Genomic DNA, 22066 nt, shown 5'->3' with positions numbered 1-22066 from the left:
GCACAACATGAGCATCTTACGTAGTCATGTTCTTACACGACGCGTATCTCATGTTTATCATGTTTACACCAGTCATACACGTTCGCGTCCATTCACGTCGCGTAATACGAAATTTGGTATATGCGAAGCTAGTGAAACGGCTGCGAATGCACTACGACGTGGCGTGTATCATGTTGTTACATGACATCCATGTCATGATTTCCACGTGAGGGACCATCACTTATGTTCGCCATGCAGTCATGTCATACCATACCACTTTTGCGATATGCCATGAGAACGAAACGGCCGCAGGAGCAGCAAGACCATGAAATGTAAATCATAACATTCGCGATATACTTATCATGATTTTCATGTTACGACAAGTCACGTATGCTCGTCATGCAGTCATGTTATGCCATACCAATTTTGGTATAGATCCCATCATCCAAACGACCAGGAGAGCTAGAAGTCGTAGGTGGCTAGATAGATAGATAGATAGATAGATAGATAGATAGATAGATAGATAGATAGATAGATAGATAGATAGATAGATAGATAGATAGATAGATAGATAGATAGATAGATAGATAGATAGATAGATAGATAGATAGATAGATAGATACTCTTAAAGTCGCCAAAGTTCGCTAAGGAATGCTGTGCGTAAGAAATATTAAAACAAATTTGTATCGAATGCTAGGAAGTATCACATTAACGTTTAACGCAACTCTCCTGAAGTTTGAGCGTGATTTCTTCGGTAAAAAACAAAAAATAAACAAACGCCAGGCTTGCCCTGAAGGCGCAGCACAGTCACACCGATAGAAGAGCGGCTTTTGAAAGCCTCTTCTAAGACTAATTGGGTAACTGCTACAAACACGCTTGCTTGATACCCACTATGGCATTAATATTGATTTTTGGGGGCAGTAGGCTGGCATTCGCTGTGCTATTTTTCGTCATTCTTCTGAGAAGCGTGGTATCCGCTTAACACTTTCAAGGAATCTTGTGCCAATTGTTCATGCAGTGGCTGACGACGATTACGAATTATGCCTGAAGTGGTTACGCGCCACAGTTAACAGGTGAACGAGAATAAGCTTTTGTAATGAGTTGGAACACTGGACGACCCACTCGTTACGCCATTCACATTGTGCGATGACTGCGTGTTCTTTCGCTGTTTTAAAAACGCTTTATAATTCGTAGTAATGTGAATTCTTTCCCGACATCAAGCCTGCCTAAGGCAAGCTTCTCAACAAGTCTCAAGCACCGGCGTGGCTCAGTGGTAGAATATTGCCCTGGCACTCAGGGGTTTCGGGTTTGAGCGTCATTGTGTCATTCAATGACACAATGGGGCCCGAAAAAAATTAGTACCCGGTACTATTTTTTTTTTCTCATTTCGTGCGTTGTGGTTACGGACGCCGGCGGCGGTGGGGCGCAGCGCGTGACCCGAGTTTTGGTCTTATAAAAACTTTTGCTGTAAAACAAACAACTGAACGGGAACCAGTCCTTACAAATGAGACATTGTCTGCCTCAAACATTCAGCCACAACGAGAAGAGCATTACAAGTACCGCGCGAAAAAGAGAGAGAGAGAGAATAAGCAAATGAACAAAGTCATGTGCATCCCACCAGGAACTATAGCTAATAGAGCTTCATAGCAGAGCACGAATAACACCACTATAGCGTGCTTAATGCAACCGTGGATTTCAACCTATAAACGGATAACAAAGCTACACTGCACAGTGTTCGTGAAAGCACACCTAAATGTGGTACTCTCTTCTAATTCCCCCAGGGCTCTTGGTGCGTGAAAGCCTTTTCTCGCCCAATACAAACTGGTTGCATTCTTTAGTTTTCTCTTTTTGTCTCCTCGACGTGATTGCCTTACAGTTTGCGCTCTATCACCTCCACTCAAGGGGTGACTTCCTTACTCCTTTTCTTTTTCGTGTTGTTGAGAAAGGCCTGCGTTTATTTTTTCCCGTTGGCCTTCCAATAGATCAGAACTCACAAAAGCTTCAACTCTTTACACCTCTTAAAATGCGCTGCAAAGAGAGCCATGATTCTGCTGCTGTGCGAACATTCAAAGAAAGGAAAGATCTCAGTGATAAAGCTGAAGATGGGTTTCTTGTGTGCTAAGAAGCAACTGCGTACACTGCGTGTCATCCAGGCAGCGGGAACCGGATCGCGAGGTAGTCTTCTTCACTCAACGATGGAACCCGGTGACGACATCTCGTATTTGGTTGTCGGCCGCCACCTCATCCATCGGTGCACAACCCTTCTTCTTGCACAGGGACATTTTCCTCGGCGGCACTACAACAGTTAAGACGCCTGCTACTACTAGCAAGTTCTGCTGTCTCGGGGAGACCTGTCCTCTCAAGGACGCCTTCTCGCTCTCTTTGTATACGTTGCTTACTTGCTACCCGCTGTGCACTCTTAAGCACTCGATAGCGCTGCTTTGCTTCCACCCCGTTGATGCAGCTCCCTGCCGCCATTCGTCGCTGTCTCGGGAGCATATCCCTCTTTATTTCAGACCTCCTTCCGCTTATCCTTCACATTGAGCTTTTCAGCTCTCGAGTTGGTGGCCCGCCTCACCGCTGTGGTGCTGCTTATTGCTATTATTATTGCTTCCCTAGTTACAAATGCTCTCACGTATGAATAGGTGGCGTTTTTCGCTGCGCATGAGCAAAAAAATACTCCATGAGCGTCGCAAGGAAGCAAAAGAAAACGAAATTTATGCGCATATTCGTAGGCGCTCCAACCATCGCGATCCACATTTCGATGCACACATACAAATAGAAAGTAATTGCAAGCTGAGCTCCAAGGGTAGCGTATAAGAGAGATCTTATGAGAGTGCGATCACACGCGCAGCAGCAACCACTCCGCAAGAAAGCTAGACCAAAGTTGAGCTCAAAGCAAACAGAGGCAACCGCCGGCGTCGTGTCAGGTGGCTCAGTGAGAGTAGCGAAGAGAGAGAAGCCAAGGTGACAAGAGAAACAACGATGACGCTTTGTCGGCCTGAAGACATGCATTTGGAGCATGTTTACGCATCTGTCATTCACACATTGGTGGGCACGTGTCCGCAAGCTTGTCCTCCTCCGCACCCTTGCCGGTGGAAGAGGAACGTTGTCACTGCTTCGGACCACCGCTGACTTATTCCCTTTGGCGAGTCCTTGTCAAAACACTGCTTCTCCGCATTCAGAGTGTGTGTCCAGACCGGTGTGCGCGCGAATGCTGAGACGAGACGTTTGAGATAACCGGAGCGCGCCGCACGAAGCTGAATAGCTCGCGGACTTGTTTTTCTTTTTACGCATTCGGACGAAACGGTGAAGGCAAGCACAAAACTTGCACTTGTGTGCGCCGGCTGTCGCTGCAGATAAACCAGACTGCGTGAGGAATAAATGTCCTGTCTGCATCCATCTCGCCCGAGGAATAAACAAACGGGAAAATTTGTTGAATTTTAAGAATAATGAGCTGTGAGTATTCGTTCTTTCAGGTTTTATGGTTTTCTCGGCGTATATCATTTCGCATGTTCCTGTGTAACATATTCTCCGATGTTCATAGACCAGAACAAAAGAATCTCTTCGCGTGTGTTTGGCCTACGCTGTGCATGGACGCTAACTTTGATATTTTTTTTTATCTCCACTTGTTTATACAGCCTATTAACTGTATAACTCCGATGCAATATTTAGGCACTTGAACGCAGTTACTCCCAGAAGCAAAGTAGCAGCAATGCGCAAACAGGCTCAAGCGACTGTATAAGACCTTAACTTGCTTTACTCTTACGGTTTCGCGTAGTCGAATACTTTGTTGCCTTTGCGAGTATCATACCTTCCTTGTGCTCGCATTGGTTATTCACCAGACCAAAATTCAGAGAACTTCTCTTTCGAGAATGTTTTTCGTCATATATAGGCTGGCTTCGCTAATAATATGTCCAGCTTCAGTATTCACTGAAAGAGCATTTTCTTACAAACTTCGTTTGAGTAAAAAGTTATTCGAATGCGGCTGCAAGTTGTTTTACACTGGCACCTGCTCTTATCGATGTTGACCCACAATATCACCTGTCTGCGTGACCTGCGCATGAATTGTAAACTGGAGATTCGGGGACAACAAATGACAAGTAAACACTGGCAGTAAGCAGGACATATGAACCTTGAATATGTTATCGTGGTGGTTTCTTGAGCCTTACCTGCAGACAGTGGCAAAATGTGGCTGCGTCATATATATAAACGATGAAAATTCTATTCTGTGCACCAGAAAGGAAGGTTGCTGATATCAAGGCTTGAAGCTTAATATTAAGTTTCTCACGACGTAAACCTTCTTAATTTTCATCGAAAGGGCCGTCTTCTGAAGGCAAATATACCTAATTATTAGGAAAAACTCAACACAGTACCACTTTTATTGTATGTCTCATAAGGCACATGTACTCTTAAGGTAGATGTATTCCAGTACCTTTCATTAGGTGCCGTCATCTTTCTTTGAATATGTGTCGTTATTGAAACAACGGTTTCGAACTTTCTGTAAAACCAAAAAAAAAACTGGCTCTCTGATGTCAACTGAACTCTCAGGGGAAGCAATGACTGTATCTTGCTAGCTTCAACATTAAAAAGGGAGTAGGTTTTCTTTATTGCAGTAGACTCAACGCACTGACTCCTGCCTTTAGGTGCAAGAAAAAAAAAACGATCCTGCTACATACTCCTTTTTTTACCAGTAATCTTATAAGCTGAATTACAATAGCACTGCTATCGTATTGCGAAACGCATTATTCCTGGTACACTTGCTACAGTCTTTGTCCTTTTTTTTTTCTAATGGCGCCTACTGTCAAAAAAAGGCGATCTCGCGGGAACGAATGTGACAACGAAGACAGCTACGCCGCAAAGCACGATCCAACTAACTAAAACTTCTCTGTTCTCCAACCTTGCAGTCGTGTTTGCTTCATTGTATGCCATTTTTTTTTTGTCTTCTCCGGTGGCCATTCCGGCCGTGTTGCTTCCACGTTCGCGCCTTCTCTGGTTTCCGCGCGGTGTTTGACGGCGTGTGACGGTTCCAGACAAGCCGTGCTATAGATGACAGCTGTCACCGAATGGTAGCCTGTGCAGGCACGACCGATGCGCGGTCGATATTGGCTCCTGATCGGGCGCCTTTACTGGAACATTTCTTTTTCTTCCTCTACCACCCGTTGACGAATAATGTCGTCTAGCGCCGGAGCAAGCGGGCGCGCAATAACAGCGAGCAGTAATAAAAGGGGCTGCACGAGACGGGCTCGTTTCGCCGCTGATGACGTGTTCCGACGGAGCAGCCTCTGTTCCGATGTCGAGACGGACGAACGCGCATTGTTCAACGCGCGCCACCAATCGATGTCACCTTTCTATATCGAAAAAGAGAAAGGCGCGAACCTGGCAAGATGTCTTCAGATATTACGTTTCAATGGACTTTTCGGTTATTTTTTCTCCAGTTCGGCCCTGAATACGAAGGAAATCAGGTCCACTGTAATGTGCATTACCTAGGGGCCTAATGCTGTCCTGGTAACAATGACGTGGCCAACTGGAAGCCCTGACACCTTACCCTACTTATGAGAAACATCCGAGCATTGTTATTGCGTGACTGTTCGAAGTTTGATGCGGTCATTGTAGCTATTGATCCCCGTGCCACCACAACTGAAACCGCCAGATCGGATCACGAGTCAAAAGTGCTTGCGCATATCGGCTTTCGCTAGTAATATAGTACACAAAAATTAGGCAAGAGGCATTTTCGCAGTAAATGTGTGGCAACGGGATAGGTAGTACTTATTAATTTTTTGCTTGAGCAGGCATTAAGCAACTTTTTGGTGATCTAGAATTCTGCCGACACCTGCTGTAAAGGTGGTACTCTTCAACAATTGAATAATAAAAGTAATTGTTAGGGTTTAGCATGCCCCCATGAGATCATGAGAGAGGCTGTATTGTAAAGCTCCGAAAATTTCGACCGGCTGCGGTTTTCTAACGTGCACATAAGTCGTAATACACGAGCACTTTGCTTCCATCGAAATGTAGCAACGCAGCGGGGATCTGTACCCGCAACCTTTGCGTCAGCAGTCATTCACTATGTAACCCCTAGAACAACACAGCGAGTGCCGGCAGTCCCTTCTACGCTTTTAGTTCCGGTTATATTCGACAAGGATGCAACAAGGATCAGTGTATGTGCTAAGCCTTACTTAAAACTGCGTATAATAGTAAAGTACTAGATAGGATACAACTAGGAGAATTATGCTGCGGAGATAAGAATTTTATTTACGAATATTTCTGCACATGATCATCAGTTCCTTTTAAACTACTTCCCCATTTTAACCGGAATCAAAGATTCTTGAACGATCTTTCGAGTTCAGTAATTGTTATAAAACCCAACCCTGGGTTTCGTCTTGCTTCTTTTATGGCACTAAAGTCTGAAATTCGTCACCTCGATGGTCTCGACGAACATCGCCGTTCTTGCCGCTGCCGAAGTCAACCGTCATCGTCGCGTGACGTCCTTGTGGACGTGGCAAAGTTTCAGTGGATACGCCTAACAACGTTGATGATACCTGGTAGGAGCTAACGTGGCCCACTAGGTGGTGTATTCATCGACCGGCTTTGAAGGGGGCTTGCGCCAGGGATGTAGAAGATGGCCGTGCGCTGTTGCTGCGTCTTCAGCTGCCTCCCATGAACTGGGTCGAGATCTCCGGTCAGTGAATGAGACCAGGTTCAGCCACGTCTAGTTAGGGTTTCAGAAGAGTGGCATGCCAAAGATGAAAGACGAAGGAAGCAGCAACGGCAACGTCGATGGTGGCAGCAGGTGGCAAACAACCATGAAGATAGCGCATGAGAAACCAATCACCACCGTTCACCACCACTCGTGCACAAAATTGACCCTTGCTCCGAACGTGTATAAGGCTGTACCTGTGAGCATAACATCGCACCATAGCTAGCGGCTACAAGGTCATCGTCATCACAATCATGACCTAAAAATTATGACCCACCTTTGTGTTACAATAATTCAACAGTCTGTTCCCTTTGTGTGATGCGCCAAGGGGCTTAACTGCTAATCTACCTTCGTAGAGTGGAAGGACTCACAATTTCAATTTATTTCTTGCCAATAAAGTGGTCTGTTCAATGTCGGACTTTTCTGAAGCACCAAACGATGCGATACAGAGAGATGGAGAGAGAAATAGATGAAAAGGAACGGCAGGGAGGTTAACCTCGCACAAGAAACCAGTTTTCTACCCGGCACATTAGAGTGAAAATGAGACCACATAGAGGACAGGAAGAGAAAGAGAGGTAAAAAAATAAAAAAGTTCACACCAAGGCTTAGGTCGGCAAACTCATTCATCAGTCGACTCACCCGGAGTCACTCAGATTGAGCCGTGAGTCCAGGTGAGTAATATTTTGGTTAATTCGAGTCCGACTGAGTTCGGCTCAGGAAAAGTTTAATGAGCCTGAGTCCGAGTGAGTCCAAAGCGCAATAAATATTTCTCGAATGAGTCTGAATGAGTTAAGATCCTAGCTAATCATCGACATAGGGTCCTATCTAGTCATCTTCAGCATTATTATCAGCCTTACCAGTATTCACATTTATATGGACATCTACTCTTTGGTATTATATGGTAAAGCAGTGTATTTCATACACTATTTCTATATTTGTCAATCATAGCCGCGAATTACGTAGGGAGGCGGCTTTATTTCTCCCTCCACGAACTCTTCTAAGAAAGGTCTTGATAAATATCTCCTATACTATCATCTTTCCCAAGAAAAATGACCTAACTAGAATTGAAGCCCTCAGAACTCGATGTCAACAATACCATGTCAAACGGCGCCAAGAAGAGCACTGATTACGTGCAATATTAGGATTAAACAGCATTGACACCATGGTCACAGAGGCCCATTCTATACTAACGGACGGCCCCGCTACGGTGGTCTAGTGGCTAAGGAACTTGGCTGCTGACCCGCAGGTCGTGGGATTGAATCCCGGCTGCGGCGGCTGCATTTTCGATGGAGGCGGAAATGTAGGCCCGTGTGCTCAGATTTGGGTGCACTTTAAAGAACCCCAGGTGGTCGAAGCCTCCGGAGTCCTCCACTACGGCGTCTCTGATAATCATATGTGGTTTTGGGACGTTGAACCCCACATATAATTCAATCAAATACACTAACGGGCTCATGAGTCCACTCACTCGGACTTGCTCAGACTCACATTGAGCCGTGAGTCTGAGTCTGTGGGATTGTAGGTGAGTAATATTTTGGTAAGTTTGAGTCCGACTGAGTCTGGTGGGTGTGAGTCGTGGGTGTGAGACCGAGTGAATTATAAGCTGAAAACATATTTCATGAGTGAATCTGAGTGAGCTCCCCAAATTTTGCTGACCCATGCACACAGGTAACGCGTTCTAATTTGAGCCATTCTGATAGATCGCCGAAGAACGCAGAAAGCACAATAGCACATGGAAAGCCATTTTATGTGACATTAGATCCCCTCGAAAGCGCATATTTTTATTCCGAGAGAGTTCGGTCGTCCAACCTATCGAGAGTACTACAAAGCGATTGTCTCTATGAAAAGCACTGTGCGCAGATGTACAAGGACAATGGCTAATAGCTCCTTCACCACCGCCGAGGTCCCAAGCTGCATTGTCGGCCCTTCCAAAGCGGACTGCGTACGCATAGGTCAAAGTGGTACCCATTCGTAACACAAAAAAGTAGCCTCACCTCGGTGAACTTCTGGAGGAATTTGATGGCCGAGAGTTGGGTCTAGGAAATGTAATCATGCGTGCTTGCAGTGCGGCTCACTTTATTTTGATATGGTGCATTGGCGAGCAAGCACTCAGAGCTCCCATGCAGCGTCAGTCCTAGAAAGCAGTATCCATATTTGGATGCCACAAATTGCACACTCATCGCAATACCAAGCGTGGGGAAGCGCAAAGCGAAGATAAACGAAAATGAAAGGGAAGGAAAGACAGCGGGGTGGAAGAAATACAGGGACGTTAAACAGACAAACTTCTTGTTTGCTTCCCTGTTCTTGGTAATGAAATAAAACGAAAAGAACTGATCAATCTGAACCTTAGCCATGCTGTCTGTAGCCACGCAGTACAACTGCATTAGCTTATATACGGCGACGTGCGTCGACTAATTTGTTCTCACTCTGCGTCAAGCTTCGTCGACCAAGCGAGATACATTTCAGGCGTCTATTTCTTCCTGTGCGCTTGAATAATTAAGAGGCGTCGTATGTGTGTCTCCTACCACCAGAAAGAGTCGAATATCGCTTGGATTGGCTATGTCTCTGAAATACAAGGAGAACTTTTATTGAAAAAGAAAACTGTGTAGCGAGTGCTGCAAAATTTTGTGGATGGTCGCAGATAGAAAACTGAACGTGCCACTGAAAAAACAATAATTTGTCTTTCTTGGGTTTCTGTTACTTTTATTATTCAAGCCAGATTTGTGTTGTCCATCACTCTGTTAGTACCTTATGGAATCATGATGCCGCTGCAATATAATATGAAAAGGTCACTCATAAAGTGCGCTACTGCTCTTGCCTCACGACAGAGCTGTGAAATAATGCAATAAGTAATTGAATAAAGTGCGTGCTTTAAACGTCCCGAAATTGCATCAAGTGCTCTGGGATTGATTACATTGTCAGAATTCATTTAAATAACGTTAGGTTGGTCCACGTGAACCTTGATTGATTTGATTCATATGTGGGGTTTAACGTCCCAAAACCACCACATCATTATGAGAGACGCCGTAGTGGAGGCCTCCGGAATCGTCGACCTCCTAGGGTTCTTTAATGTGCACCCAAATCTGAGAACACGGGCCTACATTATCTCCACCTGCATTGGAAACGCAGCCGCCGCAGCCGGGATTCGATCCCGCGACCTGCGGGTCAGCAGCGGAGTACCTTAGCTTCTAGACCACCGCGGCGGGGCGAACTCAAACCTTGGAACTTACATATTATCCCCTTCAATGCATGTATTAGCCTTCTTCCTCGTTTGCAAGAAATGAAATCCTATAAGTAGTCCCTGCCGGCAGAATAACAAAACCATTCAGCTGTTGCAACACGTAATTGTGTTGAACTTTATATAAGAAAAGGTTCGTTCTTTATCGTGTGGCATAGAGACGCACTACAGGTATCGTCTTGTTGATGAAAAATACATTGTTCTCCGCACAACCGCCTCTACCAAGGATGTGAAGCACCCGGTAAAGAGGGGTAGTGTAAAGCACTACCCCTCTTTGCCAAACAGCACACATAATCGGCTATTCGGTTTTGTATAACGCTATGGTATGGCCTGCCGCGACTAATAGCATCCTACTTCCCCTGCGACTTTGAAAACCGAGCTGCACGTGAGACCAATGATGCGCAAGTTTCCGCGTTACACAGGTTCTCGGTCGGAGGGAGGGGGAAAGAAAGAGACACCATCACAAAAAGAGAGGTAACCATGCACGCCGCAGCAGTTGTAGTTGGCACTGTTAAATCTTCTTCCTCAGTATCTGTTAGCACGTGCGTAATTAACGTGTCGTTTTATTTAAACGGCGTGATGGTACGAAAACGGTTGTACGCAGGTCTGAAAGTTGGAACAACCGTAAACACGTTTGGGCCAGTAGAACTTAAGACCAACCTTATATGTTAATAGCTAGTTATTCTTACTAGAATATATAAGTAGATTCAAATACAATTCATTAAATGGTACGCTTTAGCGTGATACTGCCGCTAAAAAGTGGCTCCCGCCCTGACGCTCGTCCAGCATTAACTGCGTAATATAATGTGAAGTTGCAAGAACGCATGCATTGTAGTACCAGATATATATTACAAAGAGGGTTTTCTTACGGTGAAAATTTCGTAAACGTAGGTGCCACACGGCATTAGAGAATTAGCCGGCCAATAGCCAACAGCACTTCAGAACATATAGTTTCACCAATCCAATCCCTGGCGAACACGAAAACGCATGATCCACAGTGCCATAAGAACAGCCTGTTGATACTGCGTAATGGCCACTAGGAAATTACTATTACACACCGTCATATTATTCCGAATATGTGGTTGTGTTATTTCCTAGCCTACAAAGTGCAATGCTTATGAGGTTCTGCCGGCAAGCGCCTATTCTGGGCAAAATGTTTTGTAGCATTGAGCCCATGTTGAAGGATTCCTCTCCGGGGGCAAATGGGAGGGAGTGGTATCCTACTCCCATTCATAACACGCTCTATGGACGCTATCACTTCTTCGTCATTTAATTAATAATAAACGTTGAGCCCAGCAGGGTATTGCGTTTATCGGCTACATGCTGTTACCTCCACTTGCGTTGTCGGAAGCGCCCTGAACGAAGTAAAATCTGTTGACAGCGTACTATATAGTCGAGAGTAAGGGCGCACGACAGGCGCAGTTATGACTGAACCAAATGAAAAAAAAAAACCAAGGCGAAGATTGCGGGAATACACTATGTGCATGGTCTGTCACAAGGTATAAAAAATATCGCCGCGCGAGCACTATACGTACAAAAATGGTTAACCAGCGAAAGCTGAAACTTGCAGCCCCGGTGTTTTGCAGTGAGTTCAACCTTATGCTGCACTAGAAACGTCTCACAATTATTGTTTACATTTTGGTGTTTCTTAATGAGGTTAATTGCACGTTTGTATTGGGTTTACCAGAGTGTTTATTTCCCATGTCGTACAGTGTGCCTCACACGATAACAGTCATAGAGGAGTGTAATAAGCGGTTAAATGCGTTTCGCAACGCGTTAATCACAGTGGCTGTTCTCGAACCACAGACGGTCACAGACGTCGCAGCCGAAGCCAAAGTGCCGCTGTAGAAACTCCCGGCGAACTCGCTCCCGCAATCATCACGTCGACCGTGTTGTGCCATCGCGAGCGTTTGACATCGCGAGTTATAACTCGGCGGCGTGGTTTGCAGGGTCCGCCTGCCACCGGCGTTTGCATTGCCGTTCGCAATTTATCGCATCTTTGAAGGCTGCCAAATCATCGGTACGCCGTTCCTGCCGGCACTCGGCCTCCCTAGCGTATTTTTGTGCCCGGACTGCACCATCGGCCCGGCGAATGCGAACTCTCTCACGTTTCCACTGTCAGCGCTCTTCTAGAGTTTTCCGTGGCTTACCCATGTGTAGCGGTCTTTCGTTTCTCCTAGCCATATACAGCTTTCGCTGTGAAAAGGGGGGCTCCCGGCAAGAGGTTAAAGTGGTTTTTTTCTGTAGAACATTAAGTGCGTGGTGTGTGCAAGTCGGTGTACAGCCGCACTGAGTCGAACTCTAGGCCTGATCTGTGTGCATCATTGAGCACATCTTCAAACATGTTGCTTGTGCCTCAGGTGTCATGTACAACATCGCCCCGCCACCGTGGTCTAGTGGCTAAATGTACCGATCATATGAATATGATACTTATGGTATCTTCAACAAATCGCACCAGTGTGTAACGTGCCACCCGAGCACCTCTGTATATTATTGCACAAATCGGCACACCATGATACCCCCCACACGCAGCAGTGCGATTTCATGGTAATGACAGGGGTCTGGAATCCTCTATTATGGCGTTTTTTTGACACCAGTTTTGTTCATTTGGAACACTGTGTCTCGCTCAGCAGTGGCCCACACCTATACAAGCTGCCGTTTTCTTGTCATTTCAGCGCCACCACTGTTCTTCAAGGAGGAGCCTCCCGGCTGGTTTCCCTTCTTGAACAGCACGGGTGCCGTCGTGCCGTGCTCGGCGGGTGGTTCTCCGCCTCCCACGGTCACGTGGCGCAAAGCGGACAGCGGCGCACCCGTCACCGAGCTGCCCGGCCTGCGGCAGCTGCGGCCCGATGGCTCACTGGTGTTCCCGCCTTTCGGCGTTGACCAGTACCGACCCGACGTGCATGCTACCAGCTACCGCTGCGAGGCATCCAACAGTTTCGGCATCATCGGCAGCAGGGACGTTCGAGTCACAGCCGGTACGTGACTCTTCACACTACCCTTTTGCCCCGAAAGACGGCAGAAACTGAGAAAGTTCAACGGTATATATCGTTAGTTATTTCGAAGAAACAGCGTACTTGACAGAAAATACAGCTCACAAAAAACAAACTATCTTACTACCAAGCGTCATAGGTTTCGGCTGCCAAGTTGGCTTATTTGTCCAGCTGGAGGCTCATGCTGGATAATATTAACTGTTCGCACTGTCACAGTAGCAGCACACATGCCTCGTTCAATATCAATTCGGCAAGCTACGCCTGTAGGGAGGCGCGCGTGCACCAGCGAACGTCTTGAAGAACTACATTATTGTAACAAGTTTGGAATAACGCCCACGAGCTCGATGGCTGGTGATCCAGAACGCAACGTGACCCAGAACTGCTCCAGGTTGCACCCCTGGATTAGAAGCTACCAAGCTGAGGATTCCTTCTCGGCTTTTACGCGCCATCTTCTGGAATAGCGAATCTGTACCGGACTTGAAACAAATGCTTCAACAATATTTCTTTAACTTACTCGCAAACATAACATAAAAACTGGAATATAAAGAGGACAAAAGTAAGTTTTTCGTTGATAAAACCTTAACCAAAAGTTCTGGAGTTAGAGTGCCATGCACTGTCATCACGCCGCTTCAACGGCGGTCACTCTTTCGTGGGTATTTTTATATGCATAGTAGATACAGCCCACTCTGCAGAAGCGTTGGCATTAGCCCAAGCCACTCACGCCTGTAGCAATCGACAAGTGATGGCGTTTCTAATGGGGACGTCATGTGGCACGTGAACTCAGAAGCAGACCATTAAAGCCTCGTTTAATCCTTAAAGTTTGCCTATTACGTCCCACGCGTGGTAGAAGAGGTGCACTTCTTAGAAGAGGTGCAAAACTTAACATAGAAGAGGTGCAAACCTTGACTTGCCTAAATGGTCTGACAGGCGAATTCCATTCACCGAAGACTGTGGTAGGACTAAAACGTTCAGGTAAATATTAATCATAAAATGACAGGAGGACCATAATGCAGTCGCAATAATGTCGTTCATCTGTTACATGAGAGAGTGTGAGTCGACGTTCTCTGAAAACGCCAAAAACGTAGTACAGCTTGTCATAGTGACAAACTTCACCGAAATTTCGTTTTAGCGAAAGCTAAAATGAAAGGTATTGTCAGCCTTTGCAAAAGAAAAAATCTGAATCCGAACGTGAGCGGCTAGTTCGAGCGTGCACTCATGGACACAATTTGTCATGCAGTAGTGCTGAAGATCCATTTTAAGCGGTGAGGCATGTCACATTACTACTTTTTTTTACTGACAACCTCTGAAATAAGAAAAACTGGTTCCTTCAGTCGCTACTGGCTATCACTTTCAGCCTCCAATATAAAAAAAATTAAAAACAGTATATTGTTTCGACTTGCGCAATAGGTGCCCAAGAATAATCTGCCCCATTCTCTTATCTTCACAACTCCTTCATTGGTATAGGATGTTGCTTATCCGGGAACGAGAATCATTCTTCATCTTCAAACTTTTCTCAAAAGTACGAGAAGACAGCATTGATTCCCTGTCTGTTCGTATACTACGTCTACGGACATCACTTTTCAAGCGAAGATCGCATTTGTGAACTCATGAATCAGCCGAAAATCTCACGACTGCAGAATACGAATGCAGTATGAAGAGAGGGAGTGCCTCCCAAGGTGCAACATGCGAAAGCAACTGCTCATCTGGGAAAGCTTCTAGAACTTCAAAAGCCGTGCGGTTTTCTTATACAAGGAACCTAATTATCTCTATACCTGTTTGTCTAGTTTTCGTACTTTTGAAACATTGAGAAGAACTTCATGATGTTATTATCGAGATTGTGTCAACTATAATGCGATTAACTCTCAAAGACTAATCCATGATGATCTCAAAGATGGAGTAAAAAAAGGCGTCCATCTGCAAACAAGCCCAAAAGGACACCAAGTCAAATTTTCGCCAGCCATGGAAAGCCAACATTTACGAATACTAAGATATCTTACAGAAGCGTAGCATTTGTATGATGCCACTTGCGCCTGGTAATTCGGAGAATACTTGTTTCCGTAATAATAGCGTATTCCTATCTAATGAAAGAACTGGAGTGGTTACGAAATAATTTAACTGTAAAGGTCCTATCTCGTTGGCACTGTTTCTAAAAATTACTGAAACAATAAATGAAAGAAGTGTTACGTTTCTAAACAAAATCAAATTATAGAAATGGTAATTGCGTGAATACTTATGCAAGCGAAATGATAAAAATGCCCGTTGTCATGCCTTATAAGTTAGTTTTCTGTTTAAAGAAAAATGTAATGTTATCTGTTTTCAGGCGTGGCAGGGCCACTCTTGCCGGTTGCCACTCATTCTAGAGCTCGCTACAAAAAACAACCTGTATTCCTAAAATATACGATGCCTTATCATACCTGATCCCCTACGTAACTTCCGTGTTTTGAGCGGGAAGATGCGCTATATACAAAGGGATAAAGTTACATGTTTTCATTCCTAGTCTCCATGTTTTGCATTTTCTGATTGCAAAAAGAGCTTGTTGCTGTTCTTAGTCTCATTATCTTTCTGGATTGTCTAACTTGTCTCACTCACTTCCTTAGTCTCAGTAACTTGTGGCGCATGCTTGATTCACGTTGTTGTTCCGAGTTCACCGCCGCTTGGTATGTAGGATATTGAGTATCCGGGTACGGGAAATGATGCTGGGAAGTTGGGCAAACGAAAAAGAAGCTGTTTTACTAATATTCTTTACACAACTATTTATATCATATAAGAAGTTAAGAGTTCAGCGATCCACGAGCGTGGTGGATGAGACATCACTACATGACCCAGAGACTTTTCCTTCACTTAACACTGTCCTTTCAACCCCTCACTTCGGCTCCTCCTTCTTCGTTGAAACCAATCACGCACTCCGCACCACCCACCATGACACCAGCCGAGAACACGCTGTCGCCGATGGGTCATTGCACTCACTGGCGCAATGTTCTTCCGGTCAGTGACACTCACGATACTCAATTGAGATACTGAAATGATAGATACTCAATTTGGTAATACACAAGACTTCCGTATATTTCTGGCGTTTGCTTGCTGGACTTTGCATCTATACTTGCACAAATATTACAATTCTATCATCGAATGTCATTAGCCTGGAAGAAGTGATAAATTTACATGTACTTTAGCAACACCGGAATTCTTCTAGGCAGTTTGTTTTTTTACGGGATACTCGCGTGGCATGAGCCGAGAAGTGTCATTCAAAAACCAGTTGAGAACATTGATTTATGTAAATCGAAATCAGTATCTAAAAAAACGAACACGTACACACTACAGGACACATAACCAGGCCTCGCATAAACTCGGCACTTATGCTAATACTTAATCCATGGTTTAAAAATAGTAGCCTCTGTAGTAAGGAAATGCCTCAAACAGCAGTGCCGTGACGTCAGCACAACGTTATATCCCTCCACTACGAGTGGTTCCTGGTATAGGCACTAAGGGGCGTTTGCTGCTGCCGTAGCCTCTCAAACGATGGCCGCCGTTTTGCTGGCAATTCGGTAGCACCTACCACCGCATGCCCTGCCAGCGCTCTGTGTAAAGCAAACCCGGTGTGCCGGCGGGCAGGCTAGCCCGATAAAAGCAATGTCAGGCGGATATTAAAGACAAGAAAGAAAGGTTCTCGCCGCCACCAGTTGGTTTGGTGTCGCCAGCGCATTCCACAACCGCGAGCGGGCCTGCAGAGCGTATGCGCGCGATAGCGAGCCACGTATCCCAGCGTAGCTGCAGAGGCGCGGAATGGGAGGAGGAGAGAGAAAGAACCGGTGCATCACGTTGGTATTCACGGCGTCGGTGGCCCGACGCGGAGCGTGTGTTTTTCCTGTCAGCGCTATAGCGCCACGCTCCCTTTATTTTCTCCCTTTGCGCCTATTTATTTTTTTTTGTTATTGTTGCCCGCGTTTATCTCTGTAGTAGCGGTGGCGTCAGCGATCCCGGTCGCGGCGGGACCACAGGCACGTCGATTGCGTTTTCAATTGCGCCGCCGCCCCGCCTCGTCGCCACTGGTGCTTGGGGAGAGAGCGAGTGAAGGAGCGCGAAGTATGGACGCCAACAGCCGCCGCCAACTCCGAAAATTGTTCACCGGTGGCTCGCAGCCGTCGTGGTTGCACAGCGAGCGCCGTATACGAATGCGAGCGTACGCACGCACTTTTCTCTATCGGATTCGGCGCACCCATTGGAATCCCGCACGAGGAAACAAAACGCGACTCGCTTCCGAAATAAGCGAACCTAACCGCCGCGCCGGCGGTGCCGATGTGGTGGGGGGAGGAGGGGCTATACGGCCGCGACTCTAGCACGTGCGAGGTGGGTCGAGATCGATGGCAGCGTTTTCTGGCAGCTACGCATGCAGCTGCGTGACACAGCCGTACCGGCGGTCGTCGCCGCGCTGGGACTGCTTCGCTCGCAGTTTTGTGGTCACGCGCGCTGCTCCTTTGCGATGGGTAAATGCAATACACTGCGTGCTCGTTCGTGAGGCACGCGCACATTGCTCCCCCTTTCCTTGCTAAGCGCGAGGCTGCAACACGCGAGCCAGCGCAAGTGCACGTGTTCTCGAACAACCGAGTTTGTGCCCAAATTATTTGATTGATATGTAGGGTTTAACACCCCAAAACCACCATATGATTATGAGAGACGCCGTAGTGGAGGGCTCCGGGAATGTCGACCATTCGGGGTTCTTTAACATGCACCCAAATCTGAGCACACGGACCTAACACTTTTCCGCCTCCATCGGAAGCGCAGCCGGGATTTGAACCCGCGACCTGCGGTTCAGCAGCCGAGTACCTTAGCCACTATACCAACGCGGCGAGGCTTAAGGGTTCCTTTAAAGTTAGCTCGTGTGCTAAGTCCTGCTTATTCGACCTCGTCCCATTCCAACGTTAAACAATTGTTATTATAAGTAAAATGTTCAAAGGTGGACGTCGCAACGCTGCACGAATATTTTACACCATGAAGTACACCACGATCACGCTTTATCTGAGAAGCACGTTTTTACAGAAGCGTCGAACATTCCGATAACTCTGCATGAACTGGGGCTGCTGAAAAATTATTGTTATAATGATTATAATGCTGAAAATATTACTATAATGACTGAACACCTCATAAAATATAAAATGAAAAGCGAGGTGACGTCCACCAGCAGAGTACCGAAGTTATCTTTGAGCCGTCGTGAGACGCTTTGTCGTTCATTTCTAAGGCTATTCTGCACCACTATAGCATTACCAATGGCGAAAATGATCGTTGAAATCTCGAGGCATACATTCCTGCTAAAATGTTGATCATATTTCTGTCTCTCGCATCGGTGTATTTACGAATTGTGGCCACTACCCATTCAAAGTGGTTACTTCAGACCTTCAAACTTCTCGCAGGCTCGAGTGATTGTACTGCTATTTTAAAACGACCACTCTCTCTCAGCGTTATCGCGAAAAAAAAAGGGGGGGGGGGGGCGACTTCCACCCCAGGGCGTCTTCGCCGCGTTCAACGGTCGTCGGTGGCAGCGCGGGCCTGCGAGGTGCCGATAGCGGCTGCGATCATCGCTCGCGCGAGAACGCGGACGACAGCACGTTGTCGCAGCACGAGAGCTCCGGAAGTCGTCCAGTGTGGCTGCGACAGAGCGAGAAGCGAGTTAAGTGATCCGCTGAGGAGGCCTCGTTATGCAGGGTCTCGCCCCCCTCTCGCCACTTGCACTCACTGTCTCGCTACACGCCCCTTTCTGCGGTTAAGGTTGAGGCCGTAGGGGACACGACTTCCCTCGAGACAGGGAGCACCCATATCGTGCCACGAATACTGAAAGAAGCTAACGATTCATTCTTAGCTCCCCAACACGATGTCCTATGTATAACCCATGGCGCAGCTTCGAAACGCTAAGTTGTTTAACATTGCAACCTGTTAATACGTTGCGTGTAAGTTTTTAAACCCTATGCGAAGGGCTAAAGCAACCTGTCCCTAGAAGGAAGCTAACTACCGAAAAAGTCTAGGCACGATCTTTGAGTTGACGTTGCAATATTAATAAAAAGTGACAAAAATTGCTGCCATGGAATGTATAGGAAATGGTATTTGAAGTAACTAAATTGTAAATCTTACGAATGAAAAGTGGATGAGAAGCATCCGACTGGCAGGATCCGAACCTGCGATCTTTCAATAACGCACCCGATGCTTTACCACTGAGCTACGGTGGCGGTCATCTGATCAATAGACCCTCAGACATACTAATTGAAGGCAATAAAAGTAAATTTAAGGGCTGTTTTTTTGTTAGACCCAATAATAAAAATAATAAAAATAATAATAATATTAATAATAATAATAATAATAGGTTCACATTATACGTGACACCACCAGACACAAGAAAAAGATGGTTCCATGTTCGCCAAAAGGGCTTCAGGTGGCGCTGACTTACGCTCCCACGTTTGAATGCACATACATACCCTGTGAAGCGGTCGTGGGATGACCGCCCCCGAAGTTCAGCGGTATAGCATCGCACGCGTTATTTGAGGTCACAGACTTCATCAGATCCCGTCGGCGACGAGTTTTCTTTTCGTCTACTTTTCTTTCTTCAAATTTACATTACAGCTACTTCAAATAATATATCCTATACTTTTCTTGGGCTCATTATCTCTTTTTTTTAATTATAATGTGTCTAACAAAGAAAACAAGCCCTGAAATTTCACTTCTTCCCTGCGTTTACGAAGCGTAACATATAGCGGGGCACTAAATACAATATTGCATTGCGAAATTAGTTTGACCCATCAACTCTATTCCCAGCATTCGTAGCGTGAAAGGGGTGGTTCCCATCAATAATACTAGGATCGTTAGGCAACTCTGGGGCTTAGCTCTAGGCTGAGCCAGGCTGAGTAATTACTTAAGTAAATAAATGCAGCCATGCGGCAACTGACACTGAGAAAGAAACATACGGAACGTTTATTTCTTTCGGGTATATGTGAAATACCTGAAAGATATTTGGAAAATTGAACTTAAAGCTACTTACACGTTCTCACCTTCTTAAAGGTGGGAGAAGCGCCCTGCTTGCGTTGTCACAATAAATAAGTCTACAAACGGAGCAAAGACAACTACAAACAGCACTTAGGGCTAATAAATTATATGAGCCAGGGAATTTTTACAATAAGCACTCTCGCAATCATGATGTTGCGTGGCCCATTCGCAATGTTAACAACGTACATGACACACGGCACACAACACAACGGTTGACACAGGCAATCGAAACATAGTTTTGCGCCACAAATCACGGGGGTCGCTATATTTCTCAGTCTGAAGTTATTCAAAGATATGGAAAGACTCTCAAAGTTGTTTATTGATCGGAGCATTTTTTTTTTGTATTCCAACCTCCGACAACGGTCGACCAGACATCGCCTAATCTGGCCCAAGTATACACACTCGTTTCTTCATGACACAAGAGTCATTCAATACTTTTATTGGTCATGAAGCTTCGCCGTAATTCCATGGGAGAGTTTTGTGCACAGCGAGCGGAGGCCGCGGAGCGGCGCTGCGTCACCGCGCGGGATATCGGGCAGACCGGAGGGAGGCAGGCTGCTGGTGCCGCTATGCGGTGAAAGCATAATGTCGTGGCATGTCATCGCGTAGCTTTTCACCGTGTGGGTATCATTATGCCTAGTCTACTGTGCCTGAAGATAGGAAAAAATACTCTATACCTGCTTGGTACCTGGTTGTCAATCCGGTTACGAAAAAAAAAAATGTGACGAAAAAGCCTCCGAGTCCTCGTTGCCTACACTGATAGGCGGGTAAAGTTGAAGCACGCAATGCCGCAACAATAAACTGGTGGTTTCACATTTGTTTCCCCGAATGTGAACGTGTGTGAAAAGCACTTCTATGAGAGAGACATCGTTCGCGTGGACCAGTGGCTAATCGAAGGCGTTGTAGTCAAGTCACCACGTGACGTTCCGAAACTTTTGCCGACGCTAGCCGATGATTTTTCACGCCCTAACGGCTCATTTGTATAGTGCAGAAATATGCAGAGCTCGCTCGCCTACAAGCATCGACGGGAATCGTCAGCGAGCTGGATACTGTAGAGGCTGCATCGGACTGTGCATCAGCCCTCTTGACATAGCTGCAATGGATAATGATGCATTTATTGAAGCTGAGCATACCGGTAGCCTCTTCCTCGTTTCATGCCAGTAGGTAATGTGGAAGCCAGATGAGTGAAATGCTCAACGTTTTTGTTTATACAGGCACTGAGATGACCAAAAAGTGTAGAGGTGATATGCCGAACAGGCACCGCTACAAGCAGCTACTCACAGCTTGAAAAATCGAAAGCACACATCCGTTCCATGCAACAGAGACTTCAACGCTGCCAATAGATGTTTGCTAAGGTGATGGCGCAAGAGCGGTTGCACCACGATGAGATACAAAACTTGTGCAAGCTATAAAAGCGTGCAAGGTTATTTTTTATATGAATGAGTCATGAGCACGAGAAGATCGGTAAATCGGTAGATCGGAGCAGTCGGTAAATTTTCACGTTTGAGGAGTGATGTAAGGCTTTCTCCTTTACATTCTTTATTGTGAGGTATGAAAAAAATCCTCAGTCCGCACCATAAGCATATAGCAGGCAATGCCAATTAGAAAAGAAAACTGAACGGGGCAGGGCCAAGGGAAATTTAGAGGCGGAAGGATGTGCAGGAGAAGCGGACTCGATCCGCCCCCAGTCGAACCGGACAAAAAAAAAAGAAAAGCACTTAGTTTGGTTTACAAGTTTACAATGTTGTTCTCGCTGCTGACATGTTTGGCCGAATTTAATCTGCAGTGGTGAATTCTTGCGATGCGCATCTTGATGGGGCTGTCTTGGTGTTCTTGTTTTTCTTGTTTGTTGCGAGAGTAGGAGTTGCCTGTTGATTTAAACTTACTTGGGAGGAAGCGCACAACTTTTCCACAGAAACACAAGACACACGCGCTTGTGTCTTTTGCTCCTGTTTAAAAGTTGTGTGCTTCCTACCAAGACTGATTCATACCAACTGGCCCGATAGAAATGTTTATTGATTGAAACTCCCCTTCCGAAAGGAGTACTCTGTAAAACTTTTGATTACTTCCCCCCCTCCTCCGCCCCGTTAGTGTCAAGTTGGTTTGCATGTTAGTTTCATTAATTCTTCCTAG

The 22066-nt window shown here is 45.9% G+C and overlaps 1 protein-coding gene across 2 annotated transcripts in view; it reads left to right on the top strand.

Moving 5' to 3' along the window:
• LOC119176597 (cell adhesion molecule Dscam1-like) overlaps positions 1-22066 on the top strand; it is a 716521-nt gene that overhangs the window by 181052 nt on the left and 513403 nt on the right. For both annotated transcript variants that reach the window (XM_075876101.1, XM_075876100.1), the window contains exon 2: positions 12587-12889. In XM_075876101.1, the coding sequence (XP_075732216.1) occupies positions 12587-12889 (303 nt within the window). The remainder of the gene's footprint in view (positions 1-12586; positions 12890-22066) is intronic.

This window comes from Rhipicephalus microplus, chromosome X (genome assembly GCF_043290135.1).
Source record: "Rhipicephalus microplus isolate Deutch F79 chromosome X, USDA_Rmic, whole genome shotgun sequence".
NCBI classification, from domain to species: Eukaryota; Metazoa; Arthropoda; class Arachnida; order Ixodida; family Ixodidae; genus Rhipicephalus; species Rhipicephalus microplus.
Note: the sequence above shows the minus strand (reverse complement) of the source record. Positions and strands in the feature narration are given on the sequence as shown.